At 42.6% G+C, this 13,974-nt stretch overlaps 1 protein-coding gene across 1 annotated transcript in view; it reads left to right on the forward strand.

Moving 5' to 3' along the window:
- The window catches only part of LOC139562905 (leucine zipper protein 2-like), a 186,539-nt gene that overhangs the window by 101,917 nt on the left and 70,648 nt on the right, over positions 1-13,974 (forward strand). The window contains exons 2-3 of the mRNA XM_071381046.1: positions 10,567-10,684; positions 13,437-13,507. Of these exons, the coding sequence (XP_071237147.1) occupies positions 10,567-10,684; positions 13,437-13,507 (189 nt within the window). The remainder of the gene's footprint in view (positions 1-10,566; positions 10,685-13,436; positions 13,508-13,974) is intronic.

The raw sequence follows: 13,974 nt of genomic DNA on the forward strand, positions 1-13,974 counted from the left end.
GAACACAGTTTTTTTTCTCTCGGACATCATTGCACGATCAATAGAACAGCAGAATATGTACTGCGATTTGGACTCTCCCCACCTCTGTTCCGTCTACAAAACAATAGCAAAGGCGCTGGGGTGAACATGATTTTCCTATGTTTTATATTTCCACACTATGAGGTTGAAATAATACTGTGAAATTGTGAACATTATGATAATGCCATTTTAGTGTAAGAGCTGTTGGTAAAAGCTGTTGTGGATGGAGTGATCACCAGGCAGTAAATAGACCAATAAGAAAGAATGTTCCAAATCTCTTCTAATAACAGATTGTTTTAAGTTTTCCCCTCCCTAGTCAAACCACTCCCAAACAGTCCTAGCAAAATTCTCACTTGAGAAATTGCTGGCTGTATTTCTGTATATTGAAAACTTGATTGTTGACATGCAAAACATTGTTGGAATAAATCAACAATGGTCTAATGATACAAATACCAAAGATTGTGTTGGGGTGGGATTTTTCTTTAAATGTCACTATATCCTTTCATGCATCCATTTACAACTTGCGTTATTCATAAACAGTATTTAAATTAATGTCCCAAAAATAATACTGTCTCCAAAGAGGGAATGACAGTGTTTAATGTCAAGGGAAGTAATTGCCATAAATCTATGCATGAAAATGCCTGCAAGAAATTATTGAATTATTAATTTATTATGCTAAGTATTTCTATTTTAATGTCTTCAAATTCGAACACTGTAGAATCTTATGCAATTTAAGTGATGAACAAATTAGCTGGCCTTGCTACGTGAAAGAAAAAGCACATATGGCGAGAGATTCCTGTTCACTGCAGATAATATTTCACTTCCTTGCTCAGTTTATTGTAAAACTTCTACACAATAAAGTCCATTGCATCAGTTGTTGTGTACCAGCTTGGGTTGGGTGACACTGAAAATGGTCTCATATATCTGCAATGCATCTTTACCCTACACATGTATAAGCAGGGGGAATTTTTGGGTCGTGCTGGTCCCCAAAGATCCACCCTGAGATCATTTGTTCTGGTTAATCATTGAAGATGCAGGCCAGGTCAGTTCAGTCAGGGGATTACACACAGACACACAGGCACGCACACACACAGAGTTACCTCAGGGAATTTATTTGGGTGGCCTCTTAAAAGGAAAGGTCTAAGATTTTTTTGAACTAGGTCTTCTAGGACTCAATAGAATACTCCATCAATCTCAAGTTTCATTTAGACTTGTCACAGTTATGTGGGGGGCAGCAGACTGGGGAAAGTCAATCAATGGAACTGACTCTACAATCTTTCCAATCCCAATGATAAGTCAAATATTTCATTATCTGCTCCAAAAACTAGTCAGCAATGTGTTAACACAAATGAATGTGAAATGTGCTTATTTGCACCTGATAAAGGTAGTTGAACTTTTTCAACATATTTCTCAGGACAGCTAATTACTTTTTAATTACGAAATATAATCAAATTACTGAGATTACTGTTGTATCAGTGAAAAATGTATCAATTAATTCATTAATCAAACGTTTTCAGGCCATTTTCATAGTAGGTCACTGACGAAGAAATTGGGTAGTGGATCACATTACAAAAACGCGCACACCTACAAACACACACCACTTTTAAAGTTCCTAAATAATTAAGAAACCTCATTTGTTTTTTTCATAGGCATGCAAATATACATTTTAGTGTCTCGTTTATTCTCAGAACCCCCACTCTTTAATTTCAGATATAAATCACAAAGAAAAACAAATCAATACGAAAAGAGAGAACATTCATCTCATGCAAGACCTTGGAGGGAGATACAATTCGATATTTTATTTCATATCAAACAACTCTGTTAGCTGGCTTTGGATACTGTCACTGAATATGACATGGATCAATATACTGACATTAATCAACAATGCAGTTTAACAAATACGAAATAAGAAATAAAAGGAACAAGTAATTAAAGAGCAGCAGTAAAATAACAATAGCGAGATTATATACAGGGGGTACCGGTACAGAGTCAATGTCCGGGGGCACCGGTTAGTCGAGGAACGGTTGAAGTCGGAAGTTTACATACACTTAGGTTGGCGCTATTAAACTCGTTTTTCAACCGCGCCACAAATTTCTTGTTAACAAACTATAGTTTTGTCAAGTCAGTTAGGTCATCTACTTTGTACATGACACAAGTAATTTCTGAAACAATTGTTTACAGACAGATTATTTCACTTATAATTCACTGTATCACAATTCCAGTGTGTCAGAAGTTTACATACACTAAGTTGACTGTGCCTTTAAACAGCAAGGAAAATTCCAGAAAATGATGTCATGGCTTTACAAGCTTCTGATAGGCTAATTGACATCATTTGAGTCAATTGGAGGTTTACCTGTGGATGTATTTCAAGGCCTACCTTCAGACTTAGTGCCTCTTTGCTTGACATCATGGGAAAATCAAAAGAAATCAGCCAAGACCTCAGGAAAATAATTGTTGACCTCCACTTGTCTGGTTCATCAGACCTTCAGCCTGAAGGTACCACGTTCATCTGTACAAACAATTTACGCAAGTATAAACACCATGGGACCACGTTGTCGTCATACCGCACAGGAAGGAGATGCGTTCTGTCTCCTAGAGATGAACATACTTTGGTGCAATAAGTGCAAATAAATCTCAAAACAACAGCAAAGGACCTTGTGAAGATGCTGGAGGAAACAGGTACAGAAGTATCTATATCCACAGTAAAACGAGTCCTATATCGACACAACCTGAAAGGCCGCTCAGCAAGGAAGAAGCCACTGCTCCAAAACTGCCATAAAAAAGCCAGACTACGGTTTGCAACTGCACATGGGGACAAAGATTGTACTTTTTGGAGATATGTCCTCTGGTCTGATGAAACAAAAATAGAACTGTTTGGCCATAATGACCATCGTTATGTTTGGAGGAAAAAGGGGGATGCTTGCAAGCCAAAGAACACCATCCCACCGTGAAGCACGGAGGTGGCAGCATCATGTTGTGTGGGTGCTTTGCTGCAGGAGGGACTGGTGCACTTCACAAAGTAGATGGCATCATGAGGTAGCAAAATGATGTGGATATATTGAAGCAACATCTCAAGACATCAGTCAGGAAGTTAAAGCTTGGTTGCAAATGGATCTTCCAAATGGACAATGACCCAAAGCATACTCCCGAAGTTGTGGCAAAGTGGCTTAAGGACAACAAAGTCAAGGTATTGGAGTGGCCATCAGAAAGTCCTGACCTCAAACCTACAGAAAATTTGTGGGCAGAACTGAAAAAGCATGTGCGAGCAAGGAGGCCTACAAACCTGACTCAGTTACACCAGCTCTGTCAGGAGAAATGTGCCAAAATTCACCCAACTTATTGTGGGAAGCTTGTGGAAGGCTACCCGTAACATTTGACCCAAGTTAAACAATTTAAAGGCAATGCTGCCAAATACTAATTGAGTGTATGTAAACTTCTGACCCAGTGGGAATGTGATGAAAGAAATAAAAGCTGAAATAAATCCTTCTCTCTACTATTTTTCTGACATTTCACATTCTTAAAATAAAGTGGTGATCCTAACTGACCTAAGACAGGGAATTTTTACTAGGATTTAATGTCAGGAATTGTGAAACTGAGTTTAAATGTAATTGGCTAAGGTGTATGTAAACTTCCGACTTCAACTGTAATTGAGGCAATATGTACATATAGGTAGAGTCATTAAAGTGACTATGCATAGATAATAACAGAGAATAGCAGCGACATAAAAGAGAGGGGGGGGCAATGCAAATAGTCTGGGTAGTCATTTGATTAGATGTTCAGGAGTCTTATGGCTTGGGGGTAGAAGCTGTTTAGAAGCCTCTTGGACCTAGACTGGTTGCCATGCGGTAGCAGAGAGAACAGACTATGACTAGGGTGGCTGGAATCTTAGACAATTTTTAGGGCCTTCCTCTGACACCGCCTGGTATAGAGGTCCTGGAAGGGAGGAAGCATGGCCCCAGTGATGTACTGGGCCATACGCACTACCCTCTGTAGTGCCTTGCAGTCTGAGGCCGAGCAGTTGCCATACCAGGCAGTGATGCAACCAGTCAGGATGCTCTTGGTGGTGCAGCTATATAACTTTTTGAGGATCTGAGGACCCATTCCAAATCTTTTCAGTCTCCTGAGGGGGAATAGGTTTTGTCATGCCCTCTTCATGACTGTCTTGGTGTGCTTGCACTATGTTAGTTTGTTGGTGATGTGGACACCAAGGAACTTTAAGCTCTCAACCTGCTCTACTACAGCCCCGTTGATGAGAATGGGGGCTTGCTTGGTCCTCCTTTTCCTGTAGTCCACAATCATCTCCTTTGTCTTGGTCACGTTGAGGGAGAGGTTGTTGTGCTGGCACCACACGGCCAGGTCTCTGACATCCTCCCTATAGGCTGTCTCGTCGTTGTCGGTGATTAGTCCTAACACTGTTGTGTCATTGGCAAACTTAATGCTGGTGTTGGAGTTGTGTCTGGCCGTGCAGTCATGAGTGAACAGGGAGTACAGGAGGGGACTGAGCACGCACCCCTGAGGGGCCCCTGTGTTGAGGATCAGTGTGCCGGATGTGTTACATACCCTTACCACCTGGGGGCGGCCCGTCAGGAAACCCAGGATCCAGTTGCAGAGGGAGGTGTTTAGTCCCAGGGTCCTTAGCTTTTTGATGAGCTTTGAGGGCACTATGGTGTTGAACGCTGAGCTGTAGTCAATGAATAGCATTCTCACATAGGTGTTCCTTTTGTCCAGGTGGGAAAGGGCAGTGTGGAGTGCAATAGAGATTGCATCATCTGTGGATCTGTTGGGGCGGTATGCAAATTGGAGTGGGTCTAGGGTTTCTGGGATAATGGTTTTGATGTGGGCCATGACCAGCCTTTCAAAGCACTTCATGGCTACAGAAATGAGTGCTATGGGTCGGTAGTCATTTAGGCAGGTTACCTTAGAGTTATTGGGCACATGGACTATGGTAGTCTGCTTAAAACATGTCGGTATTACAGACTTGAACAGGGAGAGGTTGAAAATGTCAGTGAAGACTCTTGTCAGTTGATCAGCGCATGCTCACAGTACACGTCCTGGTAATCCGTCTGGCCTTACGGTCTTACTCACATTGACTGCGGAGAGCGTTATCACACAGTCGTCCGGGAAACATCTGGTGCTCTCATGCATGTTTCAGTGTTATTTGCCTAAAAGCAGTTTAGCTCTTATGTAGGCTTGTGTCACTGTGGCAGCTCTCGTCTTTGCTTCTCTTTGTAGTCTGTAATGGTTTGCAAGCCCTGCCATATCCGACAAGTGTCAGAGCCGGTGTAGTACGATTCGATCTTAGTCCTGTATTGACGCTTTGCCTGTTTGATGGTTTGTCAGAGGGAATAGCAGGATTTCTTATAAGCTTCTGGGTTAGAGTCTCACTCCTTGAAAGCGACAGCTCTAGCCTTTAGCTCAGTGTGGATGTTGCCTGTAATCCATGGCTTCTGGTTGGGGTATATACAGTGGGGCAAACAAGTATTTAGTCAGCCACCAATTGTGCAAGTTCTCCCACTTAAAAATATGAGAGAGGCCTGTAATTTTCATCATAGGTACACTTCAACTATGACAGACAAAATGAGAAAAAAAAAATCCAGAAAATCACATTGTAGGATTTATTTTTTATGAATTTATTTGCAAATTATGGTGGAAAATAAGTATTTGGTCACCTACAAACAAGCAAGATTTCTGGCTCTCACAGACCTGTAACTTCTTCTTTAAGAGGCTCCTCTGTCCTCCACTCGTTACCTGTATTAATGGCACCTGTTTGAACTTGTTATCAGTATAAAAGACACCTGTCCACAACCTCAAACAGTCACACTCCAAACTAGAGTGTCTTGCAAAAGTATTGAGACCCTGTCACATGTGCTTCCTCTCCGGCCTCTAGGTCACCAGGCTGATCGTTATGGCGCACACCTGTCACCAGCGTTACGCGCATCAGCGCATAATGACACTCACCTGTACTCCGTCACCTCCTTGATTACCTGCCCTTTATATGTCACTCCTTTTGGTTCCTTCCCCAGGCATCATTGTTTCTGTGTCATGTCTGTCCGTTGTTCGTGTTTCTTAGTTTGTATTACATTGTGTTTATTTATTAAAACACTCACTCCCTGAACTTGCTTCCTGACTCTCAGCGCACATCGTTACAGAATGACGCCTCACCAAAGGGAAGCATCAGGGAGTGTTTTGTTTTGTGTGTTGGAGGTGATGTTGGTGTCAGAAATGGAGCTACCTGGGAGGCCTCAGCCGGTTTGTCGGATTCCCATGCCTCGGCGGGCTCCACGGGTTCCCCTGCCTTAGCTGGCTCGATGGGTTTCCATACCTCAGCGGGATCGATAGGCTCCCATGCCTCAGCTGGCTCGATAGGCTCCCATGCCTCAGCTGGGTGAACATGTTTCCGTGCCTTGACCGAGGCAACACAGGGAGGTCTCAGCCGGCTCGACAGGCTCTCATGCCTCAGCCTGTTCGTCAGGTTTCTGCGCCTCAGAGGAGGCAACCGGTCCACTCCTGATCCCCGGGATCGTCCCTGTGGTTGGCGTCTTGCGGCTGGAGTCGCGTGCCGGGGAAGGGGTATTGTCACGTATGCTCTCTCTCCGGCGCTCTAGGTCGCCATGCACCCATGCCTCAGCCGAATAGGCAGGTTCCCGCGCCTTAGCAGAGGTGACCGGTCTGCTGCTGATCCGGGATCGTCATCTTGGTCGGCGTCCTGCGGCTAGATCCGCGCGTCGGGGAGGGGGTACTGTCACGTGTGCTCCCTCTCCGGCCTGTAGGTCACCAGGCTGCTTGTTATGGCGCACACTTGTCACCATCGTTACGCGCATCAGCATGACACTCACCTGGACTCCATCACCTCCTTGATTATCTGCCCTTTATATGTCACTCCCTTTGGTTCCTTCCCCAGGCGTCATTGTTTTAGTTTCTGTGCGTTGTTTGTGTTTCTTATTTTGTATTATTTTGTGTTTGTTTATTAAAACACTCACTCCCTGAACTTGCTTCCCGACTCTCAGCGCACATCGTTAGAGACCTCTTGGATTTCTTCAAGTTGGATTAAAAGGGATTTATTTAATTGTCATTTTTTGTCAACAATCTACAGCAGATATAAACATTTAGATATGCCTTCGTTAATGATTTATTAAGCAGTGCCCGGTAGCTGGATGGAAGTATCCCCATCAGATAAGCCACGCTTACTTTTGGTTCTCCTTTAATCCCTCCAGTAGATAGCCAAATGTATGAATCACAACTAACAACTGTGCTCTCAACAAGCATGTACATTCTTGATTTCACACACACCAGTGTGTACAAGCGAGCCAGGCCTACATACTGTTTTTATGTACACTCACAGAAGGCTTCGCTCCCTCACCTCCTACACATCATTTCCACACTTTGACTGCCGTGGCGTTGCACAGAGAGGCTGAATGATCTCATAAGCTATTAGCCATTATTAAAAAAAAGGTCCTGGTCAATAGCTGTTAACCGGTGCTACGATAGAGCGTTTCCAGGCCAGCCCTGTCAACTGAACTTGAAGACCAGGCTGCTTCTGCAGCTGCTCTAGGTAGAGAGGGAAAGTGGCATGGCCTTGCTTCCTTCCCTTTATTGAGCTGTTTTGCTGTTGATTGTGGACCTCAGCACTTTTCCCTCTCCAGGCCCACGGCTCAGCACTTCTCTTTTACATGGCAGGGTCAACCTCATATAACTCAGAAACTTGCTGTGATTTCAAGGCTAGAGAAATGTTTGTCCGCAAGAACTTTACGCAGTATCCACCAATAAATGATGATGCTCCTGATGTAGGAGAAAGCTCCTTTTTCTGCATTTTTTTTTGTGTGTGGTTCTTTTCATTATTTCGAGCCGGTCGTGTTTTACTGGCTTGACTTAAGATGCTAGATCAAGATAGATGTAAAATAATGTGGGAATTGCAGAGGCCCAAATAAAAAATATTTCATCATGTGATCACTGGCAGCAGAATTCTGAGGACAGTGGCCTCCTATCTGATCATAAGACTGTTTGTCAGACAACCCGATTCTCATTAGCACACTTTTCTCTCATCCAACGGAGCCGTGAAAACCGCGAGGTTGCCAGGACGCTGGTGTCGGAGAAAGGTCATAACATAATTATGTATCTGGTGCCATTTTTGGCAGTAATTACCAATTTATGTCGGACCATGTGCAACGTTCTTTACTGTTATCTGTGACTCTTCATATGACATAGCTGTTTCAGTGGGCCTCAAATTACGAGTCTTATTCATTTCCCTACCGCGGATGGGCCAATTCCATTGGGTAATGAATAAGCTGGCAGACAGGGAGTGATTTCCTCATCTCTCTCTGTTGCGTGAGCTAGCAATAGATTTCACAGATGCCATACGGTGGCAACTCATGCGCAGGATGTATTACAACATGTTATTTCTTTCTTAAGTTCTGCTTTTCTATTTGCTGATTTGTGTGTTATTGTGCTTGATCCGGTACATGAGGTGTATGAGACTTTTGGAACAAGGAACAAGGCCCAGGTCGAACAGGTGGGGAGCCCTCCCGGATTCAGCCGAATATGACGGCAGCAGTGTTGCATTTAAAAGTGCATTGATTAAAAGAAATGACAAAGTATATATATATTTTTTTCAAACCTGCTCCCCAAAATCCACTCTCAGAGGGGTTTACAGTGAAGCTCATTAAGCTGCATGGTGTGTTGTTGTTTTTCTCCAGATGATAAGTAACATTTTCTTGCGCTTGGGGCTCTACTCTTTCCTCAGGAGCTTCTAACGTAAGACAAAGCAATGTCATTTGGGTATTGGTCTAACAGGCATTTCTGCAGTGTGGGAAGGATGTTGTTTCCCCCCTACACTTCCTGGTTCTTGGTTTTGATTGTCGACGATCCTTGATGTTCTTGTCACTTGTAGAGATAGAGCTTTTATTGTCTATTTAGCATGTCAAATTAGGGGAGTGTCAAATTGGGGGAGTGGTTTAATGTTTTTGTAACGCACCACATTTGCAAATAATGATTCTGTTGTGCGGAGTTGAAAAAAATCAGTGATGCACAGCATGTCGATCTAAAATTGACGACCGGTTACATCGAAAACCACAGGCTGACCAGCTTGATCTTGAGGAAGCTTCCAAAAGATTGATTAGTTTATTTTTGTTTGTAAATGAGGGTGTTGCATTCAATAAAAATTGATTTTCAATCTGACATCGGCAGTTGGCACTAGGGAAGATGTAGGCAAGCTGCAATGTCTTTATCTCTGACCACAGATGAGAGAGAGAGAGGAGAGAGGAAGAGCTCATATGGCCAACCATAGCCCCAAAAGGCCAGAGCTGTCAGTTTCTTCTTCAGCTCTTTATTTGCCACTCCTGAGCTTTCACTCTCTATTCCCTACTCCTCCAACCACTGAGTCCCCTAACTCTACTTCACTTGGCTGACGAGTGTGCTTGTCATTCAAGAGCCACATGTCTGTTTTATCAATTGGTAGGCTAGTAAGGTCAGAGACGCAAACCCCTAAAATAGTAGGTGAAAGGACAAATGGACTCATAAAAAAATTACTTTTCAATTAATATTTTATCAGTATACCCAGCAAACCAAAATTGGTTATGTGAACGTTCCCAGAACTTTCCCAGAATGTTCTGTGGTGGTTGTTCAGATGTTGTGCACAAAATGCCCAAATATATATATTTTTCATTCTTTGAGTGTTTTGGGGATGTTATCATCCTAATGTTAGATTAAATATGTGCTGGGTACACATATCCCATCATATGGAATGCATTCATTCAGGATTCTCAGACAAGAATCTGTAATGACCAAATCTGCATGCACATGTGCACGAAAAGTAATGTTTGCCTCTTGGCAAGGTCACCATTAAAAATGGTCCTAATTTACATTCCAATAGTTTGATTTATATAGAAATAGAAAAGGCATTTGAATTGGTTTTGTGGATCAGTGGCGGTTGTAGACCATTTCAACTGGGGGGACCAAGCTGGGGCCAGTTGTACTGTTAGAGGGGCCAGTTACATTAGACGTTATTGTTGTCATATCGTTTTCTTCACTGCATTGCAGGCATTAGCAGGCAAAAGACCATGTTCATAATCATCATCGTTGCCACTGTCTAATAACGGATGTAAAAAAAGAATGATTAGTTCTCTAGCAAAAATTTGTTACGTAAAGATTATTTCATACTCCACATTTAGGGGGGCCACAAGGGGGTCCAAAATTGTTGTCACAGGGGCACTGCCCCTCCCAACCCCCCCCCCCCCAGAACCGCCACTGTTGTGGATATTTTAGTCTTTTTGATAGAAATGCAGAGGCGGACCTCTGGCCAAATGACACATCGGAGTAAAACACTTTCCCAAATTGATAGGGTGAGTGAAGTGCTTTTTTATCTGGAAAGCAAGGACTGAGTAGATAGTAGTGTGTCTGTATTTCTTTACACTTTTGCTCTAATGACAACACTTTTAATCCGCTTAATAACACCATCTCCTACTCCCAAGTGTGCCAATAAAGTGTGATTTCTCTCAGGCGGACATAAAGTAGTGAAATCTCTCTCTCTCTTCTCTCTCTCTCCCTTGACAGACAAGGCTATGAAGGGCTGGAGCAGAAGCTGAAGGAGGTCTTCACCGAGCGGACTGGCATCATGCGTCAACTCTCCAAGACTTCAAAGGAACTGGACAGCATAAAAGGCAACCTTCAGGTTAGAGCCCCACTGTTTCTTTTCTGACAGATTATAGTGGGATGTTAAAGAAAGGTGGATGGCTTTGAGTGCCTTTGGAACCCTGAGGATATTTCGAAGGGCTCTGTTTTAGGACTTCAAAAATGGCTTAAAAATTCAGCTCAGCCTGTGATTCACTCTTTCTCGTCCGCTGTCCTAGCGTATAATGAGCCTACTACATACCTGGGGCCTCATTTATCAAAAGCAAATAAGCAATATGTCCTTCGTTTTGACGATCAGTCCCCCTGATATGAATACGAATCCAAAGCTGTTTTGGAAGTGGAATTCCTGTAGTTGAGGTGCAGTTGTAAGAACTGGAAAATGACTCCAAGGTGACGGTGTTGAGAAATCTGTCCCTGCACTCTTTGAAAGGGCCACAAAGGGGTTCTTTAGCTGTCCCAATAAGATGGCCATTTTTCGTCACAGGTAGAATAACCCTTTTCGGTTCCATGTAGAACCCTCTGTGGAAAGGGAACTACATGGAACCAAAAGGGTTCTACCTGGAACCCCCCCAAAAAGTTATTCAACCGGTTCTCCTATGGGGACAGGCGAAAACCCCTTTTGGGTTCTAGATAGCGACCCTTTTGTTTAATTGCAGAAGATTTTGTATGAGAGGATCTAATAACTATCGTGACAGGACGTGCATGAGCGATGCCGATGGAGGATGTTTATATTACATCATTTTACATCAGACCTGGGTTAAAGTCCTGTGTTTGACATCTTTCAAATACTTTAGATGTGCTTGATTGGAATTGTCCCAATGGTGCAAATCCTATCCACCTGGAACTCCAGGCGGACTCAAGCAAACACTGAAATGATTTGAATGACCCAGGTCTACTTTGAATGGTATCTATGCTTCTACCCTTGATATCTACCACAGCTTAATGTAATCCGTTTTTGACATACAGATCCTCAAACGGTGTATAGACAGTATGATATATGTACGTTACAACGTTACTCGTTCCTGTGAGCACAGTGCAGAATAGGACTGACAGAATGGGGAATGACAGGTAATGAGAGGTAAAAGACAGAAATGTATGATCATCACTCCCATAGAGAATTGGTGAAGGCACAGCTTGGATGGAAGACCACATAAACATAGTTCATCCTAGATCTTGTGAATCCAGTGTAATTTGGTTGTTAAATTGTTTACTGCAGCAAGGCAATACATTTTTTCTCTGATCCATCTGTATATCGCCACTGATCAGGGCTGCAGTCGATTCCATTCCAGTTCTCGTCAAACAAGTAGGAATTGAATTGAACAAATAGATTGAAAAAGACGTTTGGTTTGACAAGTATTTTCAGTCCAAATTCTACTTGCAACATCCTGTGTCCCACAGAGAACCAGCAGACACAAATTTGTCTCTCAGGTGTTAGCCAGAGTACCATTATCCTAGTCAGTCTTGAATGGAATCTATTTTGCCAATTGTGGTGGCAGTGGTCCCTTTGGTTAGTCTGGGCCGCTGTGTTCTTTTTAGTAGGCTTGGATGGCTGTAGCCCATTTCAGTTTTAATCAATGACTTCCCAAATACACCCTGTCTACTTGTATGACGTGACCTGGCCAGCCTGGGTTCATGGTGTTGTCCTCCTGACAGTTTTCGGTGGCATCCATTTTCCCTTGGTCGGGGCTGGCTGGCACTGTGTGTAGTCTACGCTACCAATGTCCTCGGTGCAGGCTTTGACGTCAGTTAGCTACTGTACATTATGTGCAGACTTGGATGGCAGTGTACCTTGTGCAAATGTACCGGGCAAAGCAGGGGGCGGGAGATGAAGGGAGAAGCGAGGGGGGATGGATCTCTTACAAAAAAAGGGTGAAAACGATCAACAGTAACTTTTTGGAGTAATCAATTATGTATGTGTAACTGATTAACCTTTCTGGTGGAGATTTACTGTCCTAAGTGTTTATTGTTTTAATTAGACATCCCTTGGGTGCTGGGTCAACCCTTCATAATTAGACTTTGCATGATAGAGCTTTGATTCTTGGCAGTTGCTCTGTGGTGTGCTAGTATATGGTTTAATGTGGGCCAGTCCTTCGCAACTTAACTGCTTATGGAGGTGCCCTGGTTTGTTATGGTAGTGCCAGCATCCCTCTAAATCAAGCCCTGATTGGATGCACCCAGGTTAAAGTTTTCGTGATAAAGAAATATGGGTATTTTTCAGAATGTCTCTTCTCATTATTATACTGAAGCAACATTTTAAAACCGTTCAGTAATCTTGCAGAGCTGCAATTATTGAACTCAAAATTTGTGTATTTATGGAAATGAAGATCTAATTTATTATTAACAAGACACTGTACCACTTGAATTTGCTAGAGTTTTCTTCCCCAAAAAGTGTCATAAAAAATATTCATAATTACACTCAAACCTGAATCTAAACTATATGAGTTCCTACAAGCTTACAAATAAACTAATACTTTTTGGACCACAAAAAGTATTTTCGACTACCCTCATAAAAGCATACACATCAATAATCTATGAGGGGTTACACAATATGGATGAAAAATTAGAATAATTATTCACATATTTTTTTGCCCGAGCATAGATAGGCTACTGTATGACAGCTTGGAGCAATGTGTGCATTTACACTCGAAAGGGGCACTGTTGTTTTCTTTCTGTTCCTATGAGTGCTTTGAATCAGCTCCTTCACATTGGAGTGTTGGAGTGAGACTGTGAGTGGTCATATAATAAACCAATTTCTCTTGTGAGACTAAAAAGCTCTCATTCCTCTCTTCCAGACACTGAAAAATGACGACTCCGTGGCCAAGACGGATGTCCTGAAAATCCTGGCGCTCAGCCACAAGCAGAGGTAGATCTAAGCTTCTTAACCATTAACCATTTGCTATTGCACATTGCTACCATATGGATTCTTTTGAACAGCAACATTACTTTTCATTACTTTTATGGTGCAGGAACAATGTGATGTTACCTGCAATTCAGCCTTTGGTATGCACAGTATATACGTATACCCTACTGCTTTATAAATAGCAAACCAACATATCAATAACACATGACAATCATAAACAAACCATAAAACAATGTTTTATTGGAGCAATGGCTCCTGGTCCACAGACGATTAGAGCAGCCACCTGTTTTCCACTTTAAAGCCGATGAATCCTGCTCTTGGTTCGTTCCATTGCCAAGAATGATTATCGAAGGACTTCATCACGAGCTATCCAGGCAGCCGATTTATGGGAAATCATTTGTTTCTGACAGCTTTCAAGCGTGTTTTTGATTGCTTCGAGGGAGTAATAACTAGCAACTATTTTAACGTCA

This window comes from Salvelinus alpinus, chromosome 33 (assembly GCF_045679555.1).
Source record: "Salvelinus alpinus chromosome 33, SLU_Salpinus.1, whole genome shotgun sequence".
NCBI lineage: Eukaryota > Metazoa > Chordata > Actinopteri > Salmoniformes > Salmonidae > Salvelinus > Salvelinus alpinus.